At 51.1% G+C, this 24,964-nt stretch overlaps 1 protein-coding gene across 9 annotated transcripts in view; it reads right to left on the bottom strand.

Annotated features, from left to right (window-relative positions):
- Nucleotides 1-18,799, bottom strand: part of MTMR1 (myotubularin related protein 1) — a 60,566-nt gene extending 41,767 nt beyond the window's left edge. Inside the window, exons 1-5 of one of the 9 annotated variants that reach the window (XM_085006769.1) lie at nt 18,455-18,799; nt 12,640-12,745; nt 3,122-3,145; nt 2,497-2,523; nt 972-1,025 (exon numbers count right to left, since the gene is read on the bottom strand). In XM_085006769.1, coding sequence (XP_084862895.1) covers nt 972-1,025; nt 2,497-2,523; nt 3,122-3,145; nt 12,640-12,745; nt 18,455-18,621 — 378 coding nt within the window. In that variant the 5' untranslated portion in view covers nt 18,622-18,799. Of the gene's footprint in view, nt 1-971; nt 1,026-2,496; nt 2,524-3,121; nt 3,146-12,639; nt 12,746-13,670; nt 13,820-18,454 lie in introns of those variants that run through there. The other 8 variants (XM_085006770.1, XM_085006775.1, XM_085006772.1 and 5 more) reach the window with 8 other exon arrangements.
- Between the last annotated feature and the right edge of the window lie 6,165 nt (nt 18,800-24,964).

Here is a 24,964-nt window from a genome sequence, read left to right as displayed (position 1 = left end):
GACTGCAACTTCCAAGTTGCACAGGACATGATTTGACCCTTGATTTATCCAACCCATGTAGAGCATAATTAAGGAAAGGAACATGCTTAGGGGTGACATGCGTCTCGTGGATACACCCAGTCCTCTCGGTGCCTCGGCGGAGGGCTTCTCTCTCATGATCTCGTCCCAACCCTGATTTGGCGACCCCGAAAGTCCAGCTGAAGGCCCATCGACCTCCTGGCCTCTCTACTCTTTTCACCCCCTCCTGAATGGGGGCTGCCGGCAGGAGGGGGGGGGGATGGGGGAGGGGAGAGTCTCTCTCTAAGAAAGTAGTGGTTTGCAAACTGGGCTCCTCAAGGTGCTCCCGGGGTCGCCAAAGGAGGGTGGGCTGGGCAAAGGCGCGGCGGGCATGGGGACTTTGCCACACTTTCTAGCAGTTGCATATACTGAGTTTCTACCTAAGCTTGGGGGGGACCTTCTGCTGTTTTAAGACTCCAGAGAGTCCAGAGGTACCGAGCAAAGAGTAAGCACCCAAGAAACCTCGATGAAGGACTGCGTTCTTCTGATTAATAACTAGAAAATATATGGACTCATTCCACAATTAGCCACGGGTGCCAGGTGATGTGCTGGGTACAGACCTTGCAAATTTGGATAAAGCAACGTCTGCACCCTCGAGGAGCACCCCTGGCATATGCATCTGTCCCTTCCGAGTCTTTGTAAAGGCGCTTCGGAATCCGGAGGTGACTGAGGCTCGTCAACCTCATCAGTCAACCTCTGGGGAAACCCAGAAGCAGAGACGACCAAATTTCTAGGTGACAAAATGTTGGATAAACCAATTTTTGCAAATAATGTCATGATGGAATCTACCAAACTCAGACAGGAGAGTACTACCGTAGCGGTAAAAGCATTTGCTTATTGCCTAGAAGTCTAGTATGAAATGGCTTCTAAATACACGGTCGGTAACTACAAACAGATGAACACGTAGAACTTGCCACCTGCTCAGCGTCAGCTTCAGAAGGGTAGCCATTGTGTTCTTCCTGAAGCTCCTGCACAGCACCAGGTGCATGGACAAGAAAAGGCAAAGAGGGGGAAGAAACACGTGCAAACAGACAGGTGAAAGGACAGAAGTTCTTTTTTAAAGAGACAGTAAGCATGTAAAAGTCGACACACCTTTTACGGCTTTGCAAATCACAACCTTTTCCCCCTCGGAGTTAAGGAAATAACGTGTGGGCCATCTATAGCATCCTCGGCCTAACATGGAGTATCTATTCTGTGTTTGTGTTTGGGGTAGAAAAATGAAAAGCAAACAGACGTCATGGATTTCAAAGAACGTACTATCTGTTTAAAAGCCAGCAAACCTGTAGCGTACAGCAACGAAACAAAATACCAGGCACGTAACATGCTCATAAAATAAAACACACCAGAGAAACCGGGTCATGGACAAAATCAAGCCAAAACACAGAGGTGGTTCCTAGACATGTGTTTTCAATGCGGTAAGAATTCACATACTCTAAGGAACTATCATGCTGTCCAGGGGTCAACTCCACTGGCACTGGCAGGAGGCCCACACATGCGCATGCGCACACCCGGTGCTGGAGTCACACGTCTCCAGACCCGTACACACCCTCTGTCACTTACTGCTAATTACATCGCGTGAGTTACACATCAATACCGCATGAAGTATTTCTTATCACAGTATCAACGTGCTTCAAAGAAACAGCTAAAACATCGCATATCTTGACTGAAACGCTTTCCAATCCCTTTACACGTACACTGTTCTGAATTTTTTGTAGGATCAGTTTTCGAAACTTTAAAAACCTGCACTTTTAGTTTAACAAGTGGTATAATGAGTATGAATATTGAGGATGACCCCTTTTGAAAGTTGTATCAAGCCTCTGGGGCTGAGAATATTAAAATTCAGCATCGATATACTTTTCCTTCGAGAAACTTTGGTTCCAATGACCTTAAAAGGCAAGCAGTGGAGGCGTAGCAAAGCTTTTAAAGCATTTACTCCCTTCCCGCCTTTCATTTTTGTCAGTAAAATAGTACTTAATATATTTTTATACTTTATCATCAGAATGAATTTAAGTACACAGTTGGTACTGCTACCCTTCAAAGCAGGACAATTTTTAAAATGCAGCCAGTTTGTTGAAATTTCCATTTTTTTAAATACAAAGAAAATGGAATCATTCTTTGATCAGAAATTTAAAAACAGAAGAATGAATGACTAAACAACCAAAAACCACGCAGCATTTCAAAGTCCATGCACGTGTACAGCCCAACACGAATGTTTAACAATGTGAATTGGTGAAAGAAAACGATTCCCATGAGCAAAAGAGAACGTGGTGAAAACAAAATTAAACAAAGACAGACCAACTAGAATAAGAATCTGCTTTAGCTTGCTTATTTTTGTACTACTTCATTGGCTTCGATAGGATTAAAACACATTGTTTTCACTTAAAGGAAATAGGTTAATTGTCAACATTTGATACTCAGGTTTAAATGCATGCACATTACCAATCTTTGTCTTGCTTTATGAATATTCTGAAATAAAGGGGAAGGAACATCATGAAGAAAACATAAGCTATAATCCACTAGCTGTAACAGCTACCTCTGTCTTTTAAATGGGGCTGATGTTGCTAAATTTATCTTCAAGATTAGCACTTCTGCTTTGGGGATTCGGCATGCAAACATGAAATCTTACTTGATCTTGTCCTCGAGACTTGAAATCTTACTCAGATCTCTTACTCAGGGTGGATAACAACTGACCACTTTGTTGCTGCTGCTGTTGTTAGATCTTTAGCATGAATTACACAAAGAGCAAGGTTAAAAGAGGATTCTGTGGGCCTAGCTTTATAAGCCCCTGCCATGAATATCCATTGGGTCAGAATTCATGTAACACAACAAAAGGCAGTACTGCACATCCTGCCCTCACACACATTGGCTTTTTCGCACATCAAGACACTGTAACAAATAAAGCATTTCTAGTGAACACTTAAAGCTATGACACAGCAGAGCAAATTGATCCGAGTGACTCATAAAACCAGTGAGAAGGTAAAGAACACTAAATAGACTAGGGGTTCGATAAAGCACAGAGACACACGAGTGGGAGGCCCGTCTGCTGAAAGCCAAACATCCTTACCCTGATATCAGGCCTCCTGAAAACCTGTCAGTTAAAACACAGAATATCATCATTGACCTGTGAACGATCCCGTGCCCGCGCAACAGCCTGGTCCTCCAAGTAACGGCAAGCGGGTCGATCCTAACCCATTTGCCCTCTAAGTTTCATTCAATAGCCAATCAATCCTAACACATTTGTCCTGTAATTTTCAGGCAAGTCTATGATTTGGAGAAACTTATCACCCTCAGGCTGAGACAAACTACATTATTGTAAATACAAACCCCTTCTGTCAAGCGCTATTACAAGACAATGTGAACAGGCTGTGTTTGAAAAGTTCATTTGTGTGTCTGTTTGGAATACTGAATGCCTTTTCCCCATAGAAACAATGATATAAAAAGGCGGTTCTGCTCCCAAACCAGCCCACAGAAACCAAACAAAACCGAACCAAGAAACCACAAAAGCGCCCACAGCTGACGCCGAGCACGGCTCCGCTATGGCGTTAATGGTCAACTCACAAAGCCGAGTTGACCACAAATCTTGACCCAGTTTCTATAGGAATTCTACTTCCAACTCGCACTTGGGACTCCAGAATACACCTCCCCGAGGTGGCCGCCCCCCAGGGAGAAGGTGCCCCTCTGTCACACCAGCGCTGCTGCACCGGGAAGGGGTGACCCCAGGTGGGAAGGTGGGGGGGCTCCGGGCAAGGGGAAGCCAAGCTCTACTAAATTGGGACAGTGATGCCCGCGAGGTTATTGCTGTCGCTCCTCCTTGGACGTGCAGCATAAGCATTCGGGGAGCCCTGGGGAGGGAAAATGGTTCCCCATCCTAGAGTCTGAACTCCGATCGTCGTTACCCAGGCTAGAACACGGGATGTTCTATGGAAAGCAGATTACTAAAAAAGAATCACCAGAGGTTCTTACCAGCTGTATAGGTTTTACTGAGGACAGATAAGAAGATCACATGAATGCAAGGACATGCACTTCAAAAAACATCGTGGTATCCTCATTAAAAGAAAACACTCTTTAAAGCAAAAAGAGCATCTGAATTAAGTGTTGCCAGAGCTCAAAGAGAATTAAAGCCCAGACGTTCCTAAATAAAGACTATTTAGACGAAGAAGCTTAAACCTGGCCCTTTTTTTTTTTTTTTGGAGGGTGGTGGTGACGAATGTTTACCATCTTAGTTGTGGTGGTAGTTTCACAAATGTGCACCTAGCAAAACTGAGCAATTTGTATAGTACAAATATGGGAAGTTTATCATTTGTTAATTACAACAGGAAGGTTGATACCAAATAAATAAAATAAATGCTTATGTCAATTTAAAAAAACTCAAAATAGAGTCTCTTCTCCCGAGCTTCATTCCTCAGTGATAAGCATGTTTATGACTCGACCTATTTTGAAATCAGAACACTTCCATAACTAGAAGTATGGTTACACCACTGCTTTTTTTTTTTTTTTTTTTTGGCTTTTTAGGGCCACACCCGTGGCATATGGAGGTTCCCAGGCTAGGGGCTGAATTGGAGCTACAGCTGCTGACCTACACAGCCATAGCAACACCAGATCCGAGCCGCATCTGCGACCTACATGGCAGTTCACAGCAATGCCGGATCCTTGACCCACTGAGCAAGGCCAGAGATCGAACCCAAAACCTCATGGTTTCTGGTCGGATTCGTTTCCGCTGCGCCACAACGGGAACTCCCACCACTGCTTCTTGATGTGTCAACTTTAAACAGTAGCTAGTGACCTCCCGTTCTAAAAGATGAGAAAATAAGCTTTCTCAAACCACGGCCACCCTCTTGCCAATCTCTGCTGATTGAAATTTTCATCTTTAGTTCTTTTATTTACCTTCTTTCTGCAGCAGGTACATCATAAAAAAAAAAAAAACAAAAAAAAACTCATGTGATGATTCTTCTGGGGCAGAGAGTCTTCTAAGAACCATGTATGTATCAACTCATTCCCAGAGCAACGTTGTGACATAAAAAACTATTACTGGCCCCATTTTTGGATGAGGAAACCAAGGCACAGTTAAGAAATCTGGCCAAGATCAGGGTGTGAGGCAAGTACTTAAACCAGATGGTCTGCTACGGGCCGCAGCGGGAGCCGCTATAATTAACGCACAGAAACTGGAGCCTCCCCGCGCAGAGCGCTCCCGACTCCCTGGAGGGCTGATGAAGCAAACACCGCCACTGCCTCTCGGCTCCCTTCTCCTCCCCGCCGCCAAACCTCCGCTCCAGCGAGTTATTTTCACATTTGTTCTGTAACTACAGTTACTCGTTCAATGTTTGGTCTATAAAGTGACAGTAACAACTGCAAACTAAAAAGGCAGCATCCACAAGCAGTGAAACGGGGCCTTACGTGTAGGAGATACACCGCTGTCACCAGGCCTTCGCTCCCGGAAGGAGAAACTAACCCAAACGGCAAGCGGTGGGAGAGCCCGGCTCCGGCCCGCACACCCTCCTCACCTGTCGCCCTGAACCCTCGGCGCTCGAGTGAGGCCAGGCCGCTCGGGGGAGGCTCGCCTGACTTGATCCCCCCGTGGTTCTCTCTGTCAGGCACACAGAGAAGTTCATTTTCTTCTTCTGGACTCTGATTCTGATCGCGGCCAAAGGAGAGAGCGGTGGTTTGTAGGCAGGAGGCCTGGGGCCAGCTCTCGCCGGCAGATGCAGGCCTCTGCATCTGTATGTTGGCACACACACAGAAGGAGTGGGGTCCAGGAAGGACCTCCAGGTCCTGGCCAGTTCTCGAACCCGAGCAGTCATTTCAGCTTCACTGGAAGACTTGAGAAGACATCTCCCAACCTAGGCCTAGGAGGGCAAGTGGGCTCCGTGGTTAAAAAAGTTTTCAAACTCCGGGACTGGAATCTTGCGTCCAGTGCTGACTGACCTCAGGCAGCCACACAGGCCTCGGGGCCTAGTCTCCTCCTCCACCTCGCTGATGCTGACCGCACCTTCCTCCCAGGCACCTGCGAGGGTTAAACCGGGTGGCACAACTGTACCTGCAGTGCACAGTCCTCACGAAGCGGGGGCTGTTCGTGTCAGTACCATTTAGGCGGCCTTTTTAAATCGATGGGCTGCAGCCTCCCCAACTCTCACAGCAACTCTCTTGACCTGCCCTACATCCCCTGTCAACTCCTACACATGCCCAAAACCTACAAGAAGGTGCAAAAACCTGAAAAAATCTCTTTAACAACACAAGAAGACTGCCTAAAAGTTTATTTGGTCTTTGACCCTGTTTTTCCGATGCAGGGCTCCTAAAACCCTTGCAATTTCCTGAGTGATAGGTGTGTCTTCTCTTCTAAAGAAGTGACTCTTGGTGGGCTCCTGGATGGGGGCTGGTTACAGGAACAACCAAACCATGATGCAAAGCCAGCAACTTCCAGCTCCACTCCCCATCCTCTGGAGAGGGGAGAGGGGCTGCAAAATGAGTTGATAATTGATTATGCCTATTTAATGGCCTCCATAAAAAGCCCTACACCATAGGGTGCGGTGAGCTTCTGGGCTGAATGCATCTGAATGCCACCGAACCCCACAGAGACAGAAGCTCCTCATCTCGGGACCCTCCCAGAGGGGACTATGTGTCTCCTCATCAGGCTGTTCATCTTTATTCTTTTTTATGTCCTTTATTCTATAATGGTCTGGTAAACCTGTTTACTAGGGTTTTATCAGTTGTTCTAGCAAATGATCCAGCTTAAAGACAGAGTCGGAGGAACCCCGAGTCTGTAGCCTTGGGACCCACTACTTGCAAGTGGCATCTGAAGCGAGAAGTCCTATGGTACTAAGACCTTAACCTGGGGGCTCTGTGCTAACTCCGGTTAGTCTCAGAATCGGATTGATTTGTAGAACACTCAGCTGGTGTTAGAGAATTGGACAGTGTGGGGGGAAAAACCCCACACACCTGGTGTCACGAGTATTCTAAGAGGGTGGGGATTCAAACCCAAGCTGACCGCTTTTAATCTCCCTCCATATGGCCCCGCCTAGACCTGTTCCCCTTCTGAGTAGGCTGAATATGCCCAGAAGGCCCTGCTCTGCCTGCCTGGCTCGTCCCCCCACACCTCGTTTCCTTGTCTCTGTCAGCGCTCAGCACACACAGTCCATAAATATTCCATGCAGCCCGGCCCGGCCTGAGCACACACTAGGAGCTCACGGCACATTTATGGACGTGGGCTGGCGTTAAAGCAATTAAAATATACTGCTCTTGTATTCATTTTGACATATTACATACATGCGCATAGAGTCATAGTGTACAGCAAGTGAGCGCCGTACGCGTCCCATACATATGCTGCCCTTTTTAATACACTAAACCTCTGCTGTAACATCCATTACACCCGCAGGAACGCCGAGGCTCAGCAAGGTAAAGTAACTTGTTGAGCAGCGAGTCAATCACAGGGCCAAGTGCCCCAACTCCAAATTTTATGATCTTTCTGATAAACCACATAAGATGATTCTAAGTCAAGTAAATATCCGGCTTTTATCAATGAATTGAATCACTTCACTGAGCTCTAAACAATTCAATTTAGTACAGGAGCCTCTTCATTTTCTCCTTTTACTTCAGAATGTTGGAAGGAGATCTAGCTCCTCCACGTGCAGGGACGACGGTAGGAGGAACAGGAGGAGAGCCTCAGAGGGGCAGTGATGATGCTGACGGAGCCAGAGGAAAGAGAACGTCACACTAAAACTGCAGTGTCCCAATTTCCCGGGGTCTGGCCAGCATCAAATCCCTTTGGACAAAACAGAATCAAAGAATGTTCTAAAAAGAAAGGAATTTTAAAGACCTCAAATCTAATCCAAACTCTCTCATCCTCAGGCAAAAGGAAGCTGACACGCAGAGGTTATACAAGGTCACAAAGCCAAGCGGCACCAGCTGCACTGCTCCGCCACGTCCCGCTTTCTCGGCCCAGTTCCACTTTGCAAACAATGGAAACCGATCAACTGTGTCATTTCTACTAATGGTTCCTAGAAATGTTTCATTACAACTTGTAACTATACGCTTTTTCATCTAATCTTTGGAACATTACATTCATGCCTTATTTTTAAATTTTCGGGCAAACTCAGGAGAGAGAGCTTTACACCCCCGTAAAAACAGAAGCAACTGAGTTAGTAGTAGGGAGGTGGGCAAACAAATCATTTTATTACATTTCTTCCAGTAGTCTTAATTATCAGGGAAATCTTCAGGATACTTGGTATTAAGGCCTACATTTATTTATTAATTTAATCCATAGTTCACATAATAGCTACCTTCTCTTGGAGTTCCCATCGTGGCACAGCGGAAACGAATCCGACTAGGAACCATGAGGTTGTGGGTTCGATCCCTGGCCTCACTCAGTGGGTTAAGGATCCGGTGTTGCCATGAACGTCGCAGACCTGGCTCACATCTTGTGTGGTTGTGGCTCTGGCGTAGGCCGGCAGCTACAGCTCCAATTCGACCCCTAGCCTGGGAACCTCCATATGCTGCAGGTGCAGCCCTAAAAAGCTCACACACACACAAAAATAGCTACCTTCTCTTCCACTTAGAACAAATGTTTTCCAAACTTCGTATACAACCTATACAAGTCAGGTTCGCTATATCTGCATATCGCCTGTACTAATATTTGTATTCAACTTTATATTGACTTTAAATCCGCTTTTTCATTTTTGCCTGGCTTTAAGCAGTAATATCCATTAAGTTACAACTTGGATGTGTCCGTTTTTCTAATCCACATGAAAGTCATTACACAACTGTTAAAGGATGTCCATGGACACACATACCATCTAAGCTCATCTCCTGTGATACCAGTGATGTTCTTACCACGCCTTGGGTGATCTGAGCCTAAGCTGACTGCCAGTTTATGATACGAGGACATAGTAAAACAACTGTTTCCTAAACTCTTAACACGAGTTGCTAATTACTGGGATTTGAGGGAATGTACCTGAAATGTATGGGCTCATCACCAATCTCAATAGACACTCACCTAGGGAAGCCTATCTTGCCATGCTCTGCTGTGCACAGGACATACACGAGACTCGGTCTGCCCCGCCCTCAGAGATTCTGACTCACGTGGCAGGAGGGGGACCATGGAAGCTGCATTTCTGCAGGCGCCCCAGGGAGTGCAGGTGCCAGAACACCCAAGGGCCACATTTTGAAAAACAGTGAACAGGAAGGTGGGACAAAATTTTTAAAATTGCTCTAGCTTTTTAACAGGAGGACTTGGGTTCAAACCCCAAGTCTAACTGCATAATACTAAGCAACTGGCTTAACCTCTCCGAGCCTGGCTTTCCTCATCTGGGAAACAATGATTACGATAAAAGCTATCTCACTGGGTTGTTGTAAGAATTAAACAAAGGATATGTCAAAAAAGCCCTGCAAAACCATAGAGCCCTGTACATGCTGGAGGGTGGCTGAGGATGAAGAGGGAGAACCACTCTCAGCAGCCTCCAGCTCAGAGCACAATCAGCACTTCAAATCAGCATGCAAGGGCTCCGGGCCACGTAAGCATCACTTCCCATTTAATTACTGACTTTGAGTTTAACCTCTAATAAGTTAACCCACACATCGAGGGTGTATTTCAAATAACATATTTGCACAATATATAACTTCAAATGGTATCGACTGATGACTGTAAATTAAGTACTGAAGGCGTTGTATCTGGACCTTCAGGGCCCACCCCAGGCAATGGCTCCCATGCTCGAGGTGTCCCAAAGGCCCCGTTAGTTACCTTGCTTTTAAGCACTATCTTGTAAGTAGCATGCAAAATTATCTGTGGTTTGGAAACATTTTATGCTTTTATTATTTAAGAAAAACGCTCTCCTTGAAGAAAATGTAAGTCCTGAATTATAAATTTAACACCAACGTTGCAGACCTGGCTACAGGGCAAACCTAACAAAGACAATGAGAAAACGTGCTCTCTTAAAATAATTCATCTAAAGCTCCAGCTATGATCTGATGCAGGTACTTAAAATTCAATTTACAAAATATGGAAAAGCCTTATTTTTTTCTGAATACCATCTGTTAAACCATTCCAACATGAGCTAATTCTGCTACACAAAATTTGTAAATAGACTAAAAATTTTCAAAAAACCCTTAGTTGCTTCATGTTAAAGTATAGATTCCATCTGATCTATTCATGTAGAGGTTAAACAGCTATGCAGTCACCATCCTTTTACGGAATCCACAAAGCACTAACAACTGCTCAACCACAATGAAAACATTACGGTCGGAGTTCCCGTCGTGGCGCAGTGGTTAACGAATCCGACTAGGAACCATGAGGTTGCGGGTTCGGTCCCTGGCCTTGCTCAGTGGGTTAACGATCCGGCGTTGCCGTGAGCTGTGGTGTAGGTTGCAGACGTGGCTCGGATCCCACGTTGCTGTGGCTCTGGCGTAGGCTGGTGGCTACAGCTCCGATTGGACCCCTAGCCTGGGAACCTCCATATGCCGCGGGAACGGCCCAAGAAATGGCAACAACAACAACAACAACAACAAAAAAGACAAAAAGACAAAAAAAAAAAAAAAAATTACGGTTAACTCACAATTGTCCACAAAGAAAATCAATCCAAGGTCTGAGAGCCAGTCTCTGCTAATACAGGTCCTTGCGCCTCTCTGCTAGTGGGGCAGTTTCTCAGCTAAGGTGGGGGCAAGAGGGCAGCTGGGACCAGTCGGGTCAGCAACTACTCAGTGACCAGCTACTCAGGCATAGGTGATGCAGCAAACACTTCTGCCACCCGGAAGCTGCATGTCTGCCAGCCGGGGGTGGGGCGGGGGATGTGGAACAGGAGCCTCCGCTGCTCCCATGCGGACAAACATGAAAACCAGGCAGCAGGGCAACCCGGTAAGGACTATACTGTCGCTCTTCAGGCGGGGCACATTATCCGATTTCTCCGAATCTGCAGCCATGCTCTCCTTTGGCAGGTGTTATCCACAGCATCCAGAGGCTTAGATGAAGCAAGTGCAGCTCCAGAACCAAGTCTCAATTACACAGCCTCTGGACTCAGGTTCGGCACCTGTTACCTTACCAGCTAAGGAGGAACTGGGGCTAAAGCCCTTGAAGAAGACAGCTATTAAGAACGGCTTAGGATCATTACTGTAGCTCTTGAACTCTTTGTAACATGTGAGGCCTGGCGAGGACCATGATTTTGAGAGCCAGTGACCTAGGGTAGTACAGGATATGAAATTTGCACATACTTGGGACAATGAATCCTCTCTTACTAGCAGGCAAAAATGACTATAATAAACTGAACACTCAATTCAAGCAAACTCTACTACCGAAAAGTAAACATGGTATCTTTTACGGTACCTGTTAATAGTTTCTGGATATTAAAACAAAGTTAGTCTGTAGCCTTAACAAAGATGGAGCACGCAAGCATTTTCTTTGTTAACTGATCCAACAAGAATATACTGAGCACCTGTTATGTTCCAGGATCCTGCTGGAGGAGCAGAGGTGAAAAAAAGAGCCCCAGTCTCTGTTGACAAGGAGCTTATCACTCTTAACTTTAGAATAAGCAGGGAATCCAACTTTTAAAATAAACAAGAAGAGGAGTTCCCGTCATGGCTCAGTGGTTAACGAATCCGACTAGGAGCCATGAGGTTGCAGGTTCGATCCCTGGCCTCCCTCAGTGGGTTAAGGATCCGGCGTTGCCGTGAGCTGTGGTGTAGGTCACAGATGCGGCTCGGATCTGGATCTGGCGTTGCTATGGCTCTGGCGCAGGCCAGCAGCAACAGCTCCGATTCGACCCCTAGCCTGGGAACCTCCATATGCCATGGGTGCGGCCCTGGAAAAGACCAAAAAAAAATTGTAAAATAAACAAGAAGAGATTTCTCAAATCAATAAGGATTTTTAAAATGAGGCTGCCCGGAGTTCCCGTTGTGGTGCAGTGGAAACAAATCTGGGGAGTATCCATGAGGATGCAGGTTTGATCCCTGGCCTCGCTCAGTGGGTTGGGGATCCGGCGTCGCCATGAGCTGTGATGTAGGTCGCAGATGCAGCTCGGATCCCAAGCTGCTGTGGTTGTGGTGTAGGCCAGCAGCTGTAGCTCCAATTCGACCCTATCCTGAGAACCTCTATATGCCGCGCGTGTGCCCCCCCCATAAAAAGGAGCCTGCCCATACAACACTCTTGAGATTTTGCAAGTTTTTTGCATTCTAGTATCACTCGTTAATGCTAAAAACCCACTAGTAGTAAATAAACACAGAAACCAATTGTGAAGTTAGGGAAATACTAAATATGTTTTCTGAAATTCAGAATACTAACAAAAAATATAGGCATTTATTATGATAAAACCTAAAAATGTAATATTTAATAAAATACATAATGAAATAATGAAACGGAATTGGGTTTTTCAGAGAATGATCATAAAGTCAGCTTTTCCTCTCAATTATAAACCTGTGATCACATATACCAGATCCCAGCAACATTTCTCTTCTAAAGTTCAGATCCAACAACAAACTTTCAGCCTTGTTCCCAAGTAAATGGCATTGAGCATCAGAGGGCCAAAGTCTCATGCAAATTGAAACTGCAAAGCTTCTGGGCTACTTAATACACTGGAAATGAAATAAGGACTCAATGCTGCTTACCTTGTAATCTCTGGATACATTTTCTGATGTCACTGAACCTGAAATCTGACTAGAAATTGTAGCAGCTATAAGCTGTTTACACCATTCAACATGTGATCCTGTAGGACTAAAAGAAATAGTGTGATTAAAATATTTGCAGACATAGGCTCTCATTGAAAAAGAGGGAGCGCTGACTAGGGATCTACACGCGGTGCTTTTTTCTTAGAAAATGAACTTTAGGCCATTTGGTTACCTTTACATTTAGCAGAAGAACTGACATACCAACTGACAGCTAGGAAGTAAGATCAGGTTCCACGGCGATTTCAATGAATCAACCAATTTATTTTAAGGTTATGATTCCAGGCCTTAGACAATTAAACATGTGATTTTCAATCATTTAATAAACTATTAAGCACTTACCATTATATACCGTGAATATTCTTAATGTAATGGAAATGGAAAATTAATTCTGAAGTGAAATATTTATCTTACAGCATACGCTTTTTAAAAACGCAATTAATTTCATGTTGGTAGTTTTAAATCTAGAAAATAATGTAATTTCAAGTGACTCTTAATGGAGCAAAGCCGACTGCGTGATTTTAAAAAGAACAGATGGGTAAAGTTACATCTCAAGTGTAGCAAAATACTAGCACCTTGTCCGTCTTTGAAAACTTACAAAGGAGTTCCCATTGTGGCGCAGCGGAAACAAATCCGACAAGAAACCATGAGGTTTCGGGATCGGTCCCTGGCCTCGCTCAGTGGGTTAAGGATCTGGCGTTGCCATGAGCTGTGTGTGGTACACGTCTCGGACGTGGCTCAGATCTGGCGTTGCTGTAGCTGTGACATAGGCCGGTAGCTACAGCTCCGATTTGACCCCTAGCCTGGGAACCTCCATATGCTATGGGTGCGGCCCTAAAAAGACAAAAGACAAAAAAATAAAATAAAACAAAATAAAATAAAATACACCTATATGCTACAAAATTGGGTTGTGATGATCATTGTACAACTATTAAAAAAAATACACCTAAAAAAAAAAAAAAAAGAAAACTTACAAAAGGCCCTCCGGGTCCATCATCACATCAGAGCCTGCCGACCACAGTGTGATGAGAAGGCAGAACAGGGACCAGCCAACAGGATTCTGAGATGAGCAGAGCGAGGTACGGAGGTGACATGGCCCGTCAGAAAGGGGTGGGCCTGCCTCCAGCTCCTTCCAGGATATGGTACAACCAAAAGAGACCAACCCGCCGAGTCAGAGGGCAAAGCAGAGCCCAGCGCCACAGACACCTGCCACCGCCTCACGTGAGAACACAGCAAAACAGAGCAAGCGGCATCTTCCACTTGCGCGCTGCTCTGCGGCGACCAAGGCATCTCTACCCACGACCCTACCCAGCCTCAGCCTCGAGGGGACCCACCTTACAGATGAGAAAACTACGGCTCTAGTATTTGACCAAGGGCACAGGGCTGGCGAGAGGTAGGGCTGCGCTCACCTGACTCAAAGGACCTTGTAAGCAAACCAGGCAGTGAAGGAATTAAAAACTGCCCCCAGGGCCAGGCTCCTCTCTCAACCCATCCAAGCACTGAAGAAATAAGTAAACGGGCAGAAGACACTCCTGAAAGTTTACCCTGCAGGCAGCTTTTACTGTAAACAGTGTTCCAGACCTTGGAAAATCTCAGCATTAATTAAATCCCCACTCTTGCGTATCGGGAGGAGAGAAAAACCTGGAATCCCTCGGCAGTAGGTAAAATCACCTCTCTGACAGCCCTCCATCTGCGAGGCCGAGGCCGGAGAATTAAGCGAAGGCATTCACCGACTGGGCAGACGTTCCTATCACGTGCCAAGAAGCCATTCACCACAACTGGTAACTCAGAGGAAGAAGGAGGGGTATTAGTTCCCTTTCGAAGGCCGAGTCAACTTTATCGCCTGGTTATTTCACACTTTTCTGGCCACATTGCCTTTTTCTCTGCCAGCACCTACCCTGATGGCAAATCTGACAGTAGGAACCCGCCTGTCCCCTGCTCCGGGGACGTGCTGTTACCATCTGCACAGCACCTCCCGCTTCCTCGGACAAGGACACTTCTCTCTACTGGCGGGGGCTGCTCCTCCCCACTGCGAGGGATTCTGTGCCAGAGAAGGGGGGCTGACCGGGGCTCCTCCTGCCCCCTGCCCCCCACCCCCGGCCGGGCCACTCCCCCCCCCAAATGAAGAGTAAGACACGAAAAGAGCAGCGACAGGGGGGCCCCAACAGCGGGCGCTGTGTGCAACGCTGGCTATAAATGCGCCCGCGGCCATCCTGCCTCATCTGCAGCAGAGATGGGAGCCCAGACACTTCCTTTCTGACTTGAGCTAGAATGGTGGTGTGGTTTCGGTACCTGCAACCAGAAGCATCCCGGCCAACAGAGCTATAAACAGTGTGGTGTGGTGGGCTGGTAGACAGAAGGCCTGGATCCGGGTCCTGTTTCTGTCACCAGCTAGCTCCGTGACCTTGAGCAAGCCACATCCTCTCGCGGGCCCGCAGCCCTGACAGCATTAAGAGAAGTACACTATTCAGAAGAGGTGGGAGGGCCCACAGTCGGGGGCACGGGTGAGCCACGTCCCATGGAGCCAGCTTCTTCTCTCAGGGCCGCTCTTGAAAGATGGGAACCAGGGCTTGGCGCGTTTCCCATCCTCCCTCTCCCTAGTCCCGGCCGCCTCCCTCCACGCGCCTGCCGTCAACAACCACTTGAGGCTGGGGGCTCCCAGCTTTATTCTCCAGCCTGGACTCTCCCGACCCTACAAGACACCTCCCCTAGCTGGTCCCTGAGACCCTGCCAGCTCCACCTGTCCAAACCAGCGTCAGCCGCCCTGCCTGCAACCTGCTCCTCCACGCACACCCCATGTTCCCCAAGTCAGGGAAAAGCCCAGCCTTGCCGGGTCACCCCAGTCCCCAAAGCTTGGGCTGACCCTGGAGGCCACGCCTGCTTGGCTCTCACGTCTGAATGCTCGCCAAGTCTCCTCGCTCTGCTGTGCTAAGTATCTGAGAACACCCCCTGCCCATGCCCAGCCCACGCCCGGCATCGGCATCGGTGTGTTCTCCTGCCTCGGGAACTCAAACCCCAGCTCTGCGCCCAGGCCTCCCAAGTCCAGTCCCCAGCCCGGACACCACTCCGACCAACCGCCGCTTTGACGTCGGCTCTGGGACATCCAACTGACTGACACGTCCAGGCTGAGAGCCTCCTACCGCCCTAACCCTGCTCCAGTTGGGGGCTTCTCCATCTGCCACGTCGCCGTCCGCAGGCCAGAAACACCGGGCTCGTCCCTGACTCTTCTCTTCTCCCCAACCAGCAGCCTTCGGCGAACCCTACTGGCTCTGCCCTGCAGGCTCTTCCAATTACAGCTCGACTCTGCCCACGGCTCGGGTCTAAGCCTCCATCCCCTCTGGCTCTGAGGAGCGCAGAAGCCTCTGAGCTGCCAAACAGTCTGGTTCCACTCCTGGCCCTGCGGGTCTGTCGCCCCCACAGCAGCCATGGAGAGCTGACCGGAATCTACAGCAGACTGTCCCTCCCCTGCTCCACGCCCCCACGGCTGCCCCTGTGACCTCTCTGACCTTGTCCCCTACTGTTCTCTCGCCAGCCGGTGCCCGTGGTCTCCTGGCAGATCCTGGACCACTCGGCTCCCACCCCCAGCCCAGAGCGCACGGCCTCTGCCTGGTGTATGCGCAGACTTGAGCCCCCACCTCTTCACCGCAACGCCACAGTCTCAGCGAGGCTTCACCTGACCACCCTGCACAAAATGCCCAGCCCCCGCCAGGGTGCGCACCCAGCTCTCCCATCCCCTCCCGGCTGCCTCTCTCCCCTGGCACCCATCACCATCTCACACGGAACTCATCTGACTCGGGGTTTTTTTTGTCTCTCTCCCACTAAACAGCTGCTCCACGAGGGCAGGGATCCGGGCGTGCATGTTCCCTGCTGTATCCTCAGGCCCAACACAGTGCCTGACAGAGAGCAGAATAAATGACTGAGAGATGAGCATTTGTAGAACTTTCTTAACCTAATTCAATGAGACCTCCCCACCTTCAGGCCGTAAGCAACACTACTGCGTGGAATGGTCCTCCAGCGCCTACCCTATCCTGTAGCTCACCCGCTGCAAAGCCTCTGGTGGCCCCCACAGCCAGGGCAACCATATGTATAATTTCTCATCCAAACCAAGACACTATTGTGAGTGGCAGAAGGACGCTATTGATATTACGCTGGCCCAACCAGTAAACCAGGACCATCCTGGGCCGAGGAGACTACATGGCCCACCCTTGGAGCTAAGGTGGTTGTCAAAAATGCGGAATTTCAGGCTCCACCCCAGAGGGGGCAGCTGACATTTAGGCTGGTTATAAAGAGCCTTGCGAGAAGTATGGGCCCAGGAGACAAAGACACAAATCCTTGGCAGGCACACAGGCCCCTTCGGGATCTAGCCCCTGCCTCCAGGGGCCAAAAAATATCCCCTGCCCCCCAAACCCCCCCACTTCCACAAAATAAAGCAAGTACGCCACCTCCATGTATGTACCACAGTGCAGTGGATCCCAGCGGAGGCTGTGGGGCCTTTCTGAAAACGTCTAACTCCTGGCCCTCACCCCAGCCTCCTGAAGCAGAAGCCCCAGGAGCGGGCTCTGGCCACCCGGAGTTCTTCAAAAGCGTCTCAGGTGATTCCCACGCAACCGCATCCAGAGCAAACCTCCACCCTGGCTCCGACCACATTTGGTTCCCATTGCTCCACTAGATGCTAAGCCAGAGAGCAAAAGCCTGCGAGTCCCCAAGCCCCCATACATCGCCCAGTATCACTTTCATCCGAGTGAAATCCTGGCCATTCCATGCGCTGTCTTAGCTGTGACTGATTTTCAGCAAAGCTGACCACTTGGGTAGGTACCTTATTCAAACACACTGGAATTACACAAAGGTCGAAACAAAGGGAGTGTTTCTTGTTGCTCCTGTGCCTCTGGAAACTCCCGAAAGTTCACCCCATTGGTATGACTAAGGCAAGCAGGAATCAACACCTCGAACTGACCCGAGGCTGTCACAACAGTGTCCCTTGCCTAATTCCACTCTAGCGTCAGCGAAACGGCCAAGGTGTGGGAAAGCTGCATAGTCTAGGCTGTGGGATCACCCATCCCTCGTCCTCGGAGCGGCAGGGGGGCCTTCCCAGTCGGATATGGTCCCTTTACGCTTCGAACTGCTGGATCTCAGTTCTCAGTCCTCTGGGCTTTACGTGTTCGTGAAAACAATGAACCAGTTCCTTCAAAGTGTGAGGAACTGAAAGTAAACCGCGGTGTGTTCTCGCATCGCAGCGGTCTCAAACTTTTCCATCGCAGCTTTTCAAAGAAGGGTACCTTGGCCTCCACCTGCACCAGCTCCGGCACCGGCGGGGTTCCGCCCCCCCCCCCAGCGCCCCCTCCCCACGCCCACAGTGGGGACCCCAAGCAGCGGCGGGGTTTGCATCTCCAGACCACACAGGCCAGGACACACGCCAAAAGGGGGGAGCCGGGGTGAGACCTCCTCCCAAACGATTCGGGGCCGGGCCGGAGGCCGCTGAGGAGGCTACAAGGGGCAGTAGGAGGGGGCGCGGGGCACCGTTTGACAGCTGCGAAGCCCCTCGGGGTGCCCGGCGCGACGCGGGAGGGAGCCAGATGCGGGGCCCGGGCACCGGGCGGGGGTTCGCGGGGCTCGGGAGGGACTGGAGGGGACGCGGCAGGGGGACGCCCCCGCTCGGCCTCGGCCTCGGCCTGGCGCGCGGGGAGGGGGCGGCCGGGCCTCGCGCGGGGCCCTAGGGAGTCGGGGCGCGGGAAGCCGGGGCGGCCGGGGCCCTGCTTACCTGTCCAGGGTCTCCACGCTGGGCTGCCGGGAGCCGGCGGCGGGGCCCCCCGCGACCCGAGGGGGCCTCCTGCCGCCCGCCGGCCCCGGGCCCAGGCCCCCGCCGCCCTCGCCGCCCGCTGCCGCTGCCGCTGCCGCCGCCGCCGCCGCCGCCGCCGGCCTGTCCATGGCGCGCCCCGCCCGGCGCCGCCGCCGCCGCCGCCGCCGGGAAGCCGCAGTCGGGAGGGGAGCGGCGCCCCGGAAGGTCCCGCCGCGCGCCTCCCGCGGCCGCGATCTGCCGCTCGCCCGGCTCAGGCAGCCGCCGCCATTAGCTGTCACCTGGCGGCCCCGCGTTACCCACAAGGCCGCGCGCGCGGGGGGCGGGGGGCGGGGGGCGGTGCGCGGCGCGGAGCCGGGTCCCCCCTCCCGCCCCGCCCCGCCCCGCCCCGCCCGAGCCCCACCTGGGCAAAGGCCCGCGGGCGGGGGATGTGCGGCAGGTTCCCAGCCACTTGGGGTCGACAAAGGGGTCGAAATCGACAAACAAACGGAATATGCAGAACGTGCTTTGCTCAGGAAGCTACCAGATTGTCTATAGAGATGCAGGGTTTAAAAAAAAAAAAGTTTAGGGAAATGCAAAGATTGAAAATGACTAGTTTTCCCTCAGTTGTCCGTCCTTCCCAGAAAAGGTGTGGGGTGCGAGAAGCCCAGCCTCCCTGGGCGTCCCTGATCGTAACATCTCCCACCCAGAGCAATCCCTTACGGTTCAGCAATCCCTCCCACTCCGTTCTACTCCCCACGCTCCCACGAACCCACCTCCCTGCGGTCTTTAGGGCAACCAAGGCTTCTGATGCCGCCCTCAGACTTCCGCCCTTGGTTCATATTAAGAATAACATTTAATTTCCGTGGGCTGGGTCACCACTGTGAAAAGCAAGGCAATATCTGACGACAAAGGCATTTAGGCCACTTGGTTCCGGGATCATATTTCTTTCCCCGCTCACTTTGTTGGGGTTTGCCTATGCAACCGCTCAGGCACTCTCAACTCACCCCTGATTTAGTTGGGGACGTGGATGGGAGTGGCAACTACGCCCCTTCGCCTGTGGTTGCCCTGGGTATGGACAGCCGACCTTTAACCCGAGTCTGGCCAGTGAAATATAAAGGGAATAGTTCGCTTTCTGATAAAAGGCAGATCTGTAGACAAGGAGTTACTAGTTCTCATTCCAAAGCCATCGTACCCTCCCGGCTTCCTAACTTCCACCTGAACTGTGAGGACTTGATGCCTGAAGCCCCAGAGGCCATCATAACGCCGGGGAGGGGGAGAGTCTGGGATGCAAGGGTGACAGGGTGAGGAGAGCTGGAAGGAAGGAAGGAGGGAGGGGAAGAGCCCCAGACACACTGGAGTCCCACGTCTTGCAGGCTTCTGGTTTTCCAAAACTTATGAAATCGAATGTGTAACCCACTGCTGTAGAATGTTTGTGTCTCTGCCCCACCTCCTCAAGCTTTAGATGTTGAAGCCCTAACCTTCGAATTGGCATTGAGAGGTATTTGGACGTGACTCCTTTGGGGGGTGATTAGCTCATAAGGCTAGGACCCCGAAATGATGGGCTTCGTGCCCTTGTAAGGAAAGGCCATGTGAGGACGCGGCGAGAAGGCAGCTGTCTGCAAGCCAGGAGGAGGGCTCTCACAGCACCGAACCCTGCCAGCACCTTGCTCTTGGACTTGCCAGCCTCCAGAACTGGGAGAAAATAAAAGTCTGTTGTTTAAGCCCGCCGGTCTGTGGTATTTCGTTGAGGCGGTCTGTGCGGAGACACCCACTTTTGGTCCAGCACGTTGTTAGAAGGAGCCGCGGGCATCCTAAGCGCCCTGAGCTTTGCCAGAAAGAACATGCTGGCATTGTCAGCATGTTTTAAGTCCCATTCTCTTCAAGGAGGATTTAGGCCAAAGAGGAATTCACTGTGACACTATTACACTTGCGATTCCCTCAGCAAACTTTGGGCTAATGGAACAGAGACAGACTCTGACGCGTGCCCGCCCAAGAGGTTCACCGCGGAGGGAAGGAGACAGATTAGCAATGACACCGCGGGGGCTCAGGGCCCTGGGAACGCCCAGCCCCAAGCCGTGGGAGAAGAGGGGGTTAGGAAGACGTCCTAGAAATGGTGACACAACGTTGAATCCTAAGGGGAGAGGAAGGCTTGGATCGGGTGAGGAAGCCACGTTGTTCTGGGCGGAAGGAACCGTTTTGGACAAATCTGCGGCGCCAGTTACACGGCTTGTTATGTGCGAGGGAACCCCAAGAAACTGAGTGTTGCAGCTCAAGATTAGTGAGAAGGTGGAGCAGAGGCCAGCAGGGCCAGGCCATAAAGCACCTGGCGCTGGACTAAGACGTTTGGACTTGGTTCGGGATTCTGATGCCTGCTGGCTCACTGCACCCCAAGACCTATTACCATATAGCCCCTCCGGGGGGTAGACTGAGCCTCCAAAGACCGCCGAAAGGACATCCCTCTCCCACATGCTCTTTTGCAATAGGATCTTGCCATGCCCACATCCAAAGGTGTGCTCTGTGTCCCCTCCCTTTGTGTGTGGACTGGCCGTGTGGCTCCTCTTGACCAGTAGAGTGTGCGAGAAGGATGCTAGGTAACTTCCAGGGCCAGCCCTTAAGGGACTTGCAACTTCTACCTTGGCTTCGGGGATTCGTCTTTCTTGGAACCCAGCTGCAGGCTGTGAGGAAGCCCCACCAGCCACGCAGAAAGGCCCCCGCCACCTTCCCCAGCCAGCAGGAAGTGAGGCCATTCCAGCGGCCCAGCCAACTCAATGTGAACCTAGAGATGTATTCCTTTGGCTGAGAGATTTTTGAGAACTGATAAATTGTTGTTTTAAGCCACTAGGTTTTGACGCCTTAACGGAGCATCCAAACACAGCTCTTGAAGTCCCGCCCCAGGGACGTCGTCCCCCATGTCAGCACCCTTCCACACGCAGCGCAGCAGGAACTCCACGCCCAAACCCTCCTGTGAGCAGGTGCTTCACGCTAAGAGGTCGGCAGCCGTGAAGGATCTGAGATTTTCCCCTTAGGAGCGAGCTAACACTTTAGCCTGCCACTGCACCTGACACTCTGACAGACAACGTGAAGTCGCCAGTCAGAGACAAAGCAGCAAAAGCAGCAGCTGGGGCCATAGCTTGGCTTTATCCCCTGAGCCCCGATCTCCACAGGGTGCCATGCCCTTTTGCAAGGTGACCTGCAACTCCCACATTAAGAGGAGAATCCAGAGTTCCCGTCGTGGCGCAGTGGTTAACAAATCCGACTAGGAACCATGAGGTTGCAGGTTCGATCCCTGGCCTTGCTCAGTGGGTTAAGGATCCAGCGTTGCTGTGAGCTGCGGTGGAGGTCGCAGATGCAGCTCGGATCCCCAGTTGCTGCGGCTGTGGTGTAGGCTGGCCGCTGCAGTTCCCATTCGACCCCTAGCCTGGGAACCTCCATATGCCGCGGGTGCGGCCCTAGAAAAGATCCCCCCCCTCAAAAAAAAAAGAGGCGAATCCACTCCCCTCCTCTTGAACGTGGCCTGGCCCTGGGACCTCTTTTGATCCACAGGGGGAAGGTGGTGTCGGCACACGCCTCAGGGAGTGTCATAGCTGAGGACTCCCACATTTGGGAAACTCTGATCTTCTCTGGGACACAAGCACAGCTCCCCGGGGAGCGGAAGGGCGACATCTCTAAGCTCTACCATCTGGGACCACCTCCTTATACCCATTCCCTTAGTTTGGCGGTAGATTCGTTCGCTCAGAGGCCCCGGACCCGAGACAGCCGTGGAGGACTGTCTGCCAGCACACACGTGCCCCAGCCCCCTCTGTCCCGCCAGGCCCACGGCAGGGCCCACCCATCCGTATTGGGTTGTGACGCCCTGCCTTCCCAGGAATCACTCTAAAAGGATGGATGTCTGCCTGGGTGGTGGGAGGCGGGGTGAGTCCTGAACCAGCAGGCCCAAGCTGCTGCTCCCTGGAGCAAAGTCAAGGCCTCCTTTGCCTGTGCAGCCGCACCGCGCAGTCCCTGCCGGGGAGGCGGGACGTGCCAATGAACGCCTGCTGCGTGGCTGTGGAATGGGATACAGTGCGCTGTGCAGTGCAATTGTCTTCAAAATTGCATGCAGCAAAATGACTTGGGACCCGTTTGGGGGGTCAGTTCCCCTTTGGCTCAGTGGGTTAAGAGCCCGACTAGGATCCATGAGGATGCAGGTTTAATCCCTGGCCTCGATCCGTGGGTTAAGGATCCGGTGTTGCCATGAGCTGCGGTGTAGGTTGCAGGCACAGCTCGGATCCCGCATGGCTGTGGCTGGGGCTGTAGCCGGAAGCTGCAGCTCCCATTCGACTCCTAGCCTGGGAACAAACAAACAAGGGCCTGAGGATCGTGTGGCTTGGCGAGGAGGGGCGGTGCTGAGACGTCACAGTTTATACAGCAGCTCACATGGTTGTGACACAGATGGTCTGAGGACCACACTTGCTGACGCCCTGGTAGAGAGGACAAGGGGCCACAGCAAGCTCTTGGCGCAGGGTGAACTGACCACATTTACACTTTGGAAACACAACTGGGCTTGCATGATGGTGGGGGGGGTGCAGAGGCGGCCGTGGGGAGATGAAGGAGGAAGTGGTTGCCACACTCCAAGACGGAGCTGATGCGGTGGCTCGGAAATCAGATAGGACTTGGTGACTGACGCGCTGCTGGGCGTGAGGAAAAGGAGGAGGGAGAGGCCAAGAGATGCGGCAGGAAGGCACTGAGGTTTCTGACTTGGATAACTGGGCGGAGGGGGACCCTGGGCGCCGAGATAAGGAGCGCAGGACGACGAGCGAAGAGGATGCGTCCGTGGCGGTCGTTGCGTTTGACCCCCCTCGATTCCTGGTCCACAGGGCACTTTTCTGTGCCTTAGACAAAGGGAGCCTTCCTCACAACACTGGACTCCTGTTTGCCCCAAAATTGTCACAAGCCGCCCATTTTGATCAAGCTCTGCCTCTGACGGCCAAGTGCCAAGAGACTGCCATGAGGTCTCCACCGTGAATGGTGTCGCTGAGATGTGACCCCTTGGGGCACGGCTCGACCTGTGCCACAATGCATGGCAGCCTTGGGAAGTGCCTTGGACGTGTCCATAGGCTGTCGGCACAGGGGCCTAGAGCTCAGGAGAGAAAAGGGGTCAAAAGTTGATACATTTTTCATAAAATTTGAAAATTTGTTTGTTTTTTGTCTTTTTAGGGCCACACTGGCGGCATATGGAGGTTCCCAGGCTAGGGGTCGAATCGGAGCTGTAGCCGCCGGCCTACGCCAGAGCCACAGCCACGCCAGATCTGAGCCGCGTCTGTGACCTACACCACAGCTCACGGCAACGCTAGATCCTTAACCCCCTGAGCGAGGCCAGGGACCGAACCTGCAACTTCATGGTTCCTCGTCGGATTCGTTTCCACTGCGCCACAACGGGACCTCTGAAAACCCTTTTCTGACATGTAATCTTCAGCCCCACAATTGGGGAACGACAGGTGAGGCCACCAATTTTGTTTCTGGCAAAGGAATCAAGCAAATGAAGGTGGAGCTGGTCCTTGTGGAATGGGTTTCCCAGACACGTCATTCTGCTAGGAAGGAGCAAATGGAATCTTCTATGGAACTACACTAAGTGCCACTACAGAGAAGCGGTCCCGTCGTTTGGAGGGGTTGTTCTGTCAAGTCGCTGAGCCAGTCTCTGCAGCCACGGTGGGGGGGCATCCACAGCATCAAGCGAAACGTGGCCCGATCTGTGGGCCCGGCTGGGGGAGTGTCCAGTTCACGCGTTTGTTTTCGCGTCTGTTATTGTGCTGTTTAGCCCAAAGCAATTCCTAGCAAATGAGGCAACAGTTCCACGTGTCCATTCATCCCAGAAGCACCATTCGGCCGTGTTTAAAAATGTTAACCTGGGGAGTTCCCGTCGTGGTGCAGTGGTTAACGAATCCGACTAGGAACCATGAGGTTGCGGGTTCAGTCCCTGGCCTTGCTCAGTGGGTTAAGGATCTGGCGTTGCCGTGAGCTGTGGTGTAGGTTGCAGACGTGGCTCGGATCCTGCATTGCTGTGGCTCTGGCGTAGGCCGGTGGCTACAGGTCCGATTCAACCCCTAGCCTGGGAACCTCCATATGCCGCAGGAGCGCCCAAGAAATAGCAACAACAACAACAACAAAAGACAAAAAAAAAAAAAAAAAGTTAACCTGTCTACGTGAATGTTTCTAGACTTTTCTCAACATAATAATTAGTTATTTTCTTGCAGTTTCTGTAGCTCAGAAGTCCAGGTAGCCTCAATTGGGTCCTCTGCCTAGGGTTTTATGGGTTGAAACCGAGGTGTGGGCAGGGCTGGGCTCTTTTCTGGAGGCTCTGAGGAGAATCCTGCTCATTCGGGTTGTCGGCCTGAGGTTCCCATTTCTTTACGGGCTGTCAGCCAGCTGAGGGCTCTCAGATCCCAGAGACAGCCCTCATTCTTTTTTTTTTTTTTTAATTTTAATTTTTGGTTTTTTAGGGCCGCACCCACGGCA

This window comes from Sus scrofa, chromosome X (genome assembly GCF_054392235.1).
Source record: "Sus scrofa isolate SSC_HxYL_T2T_F1_AM1 chromosome X, Sscrofa_HxYL_maternal_Yorkshire_Landrace_v2.0, whole genome shotgun sequence".
NCBI lineage: Eukaryota > Metazoa > Chordata > Mammalia > Artiodactyla > Suidae > Sus > Sus scrofa.
This window is presented reverse-complemented; position numbering and strand designations above follow the sequence as displayed.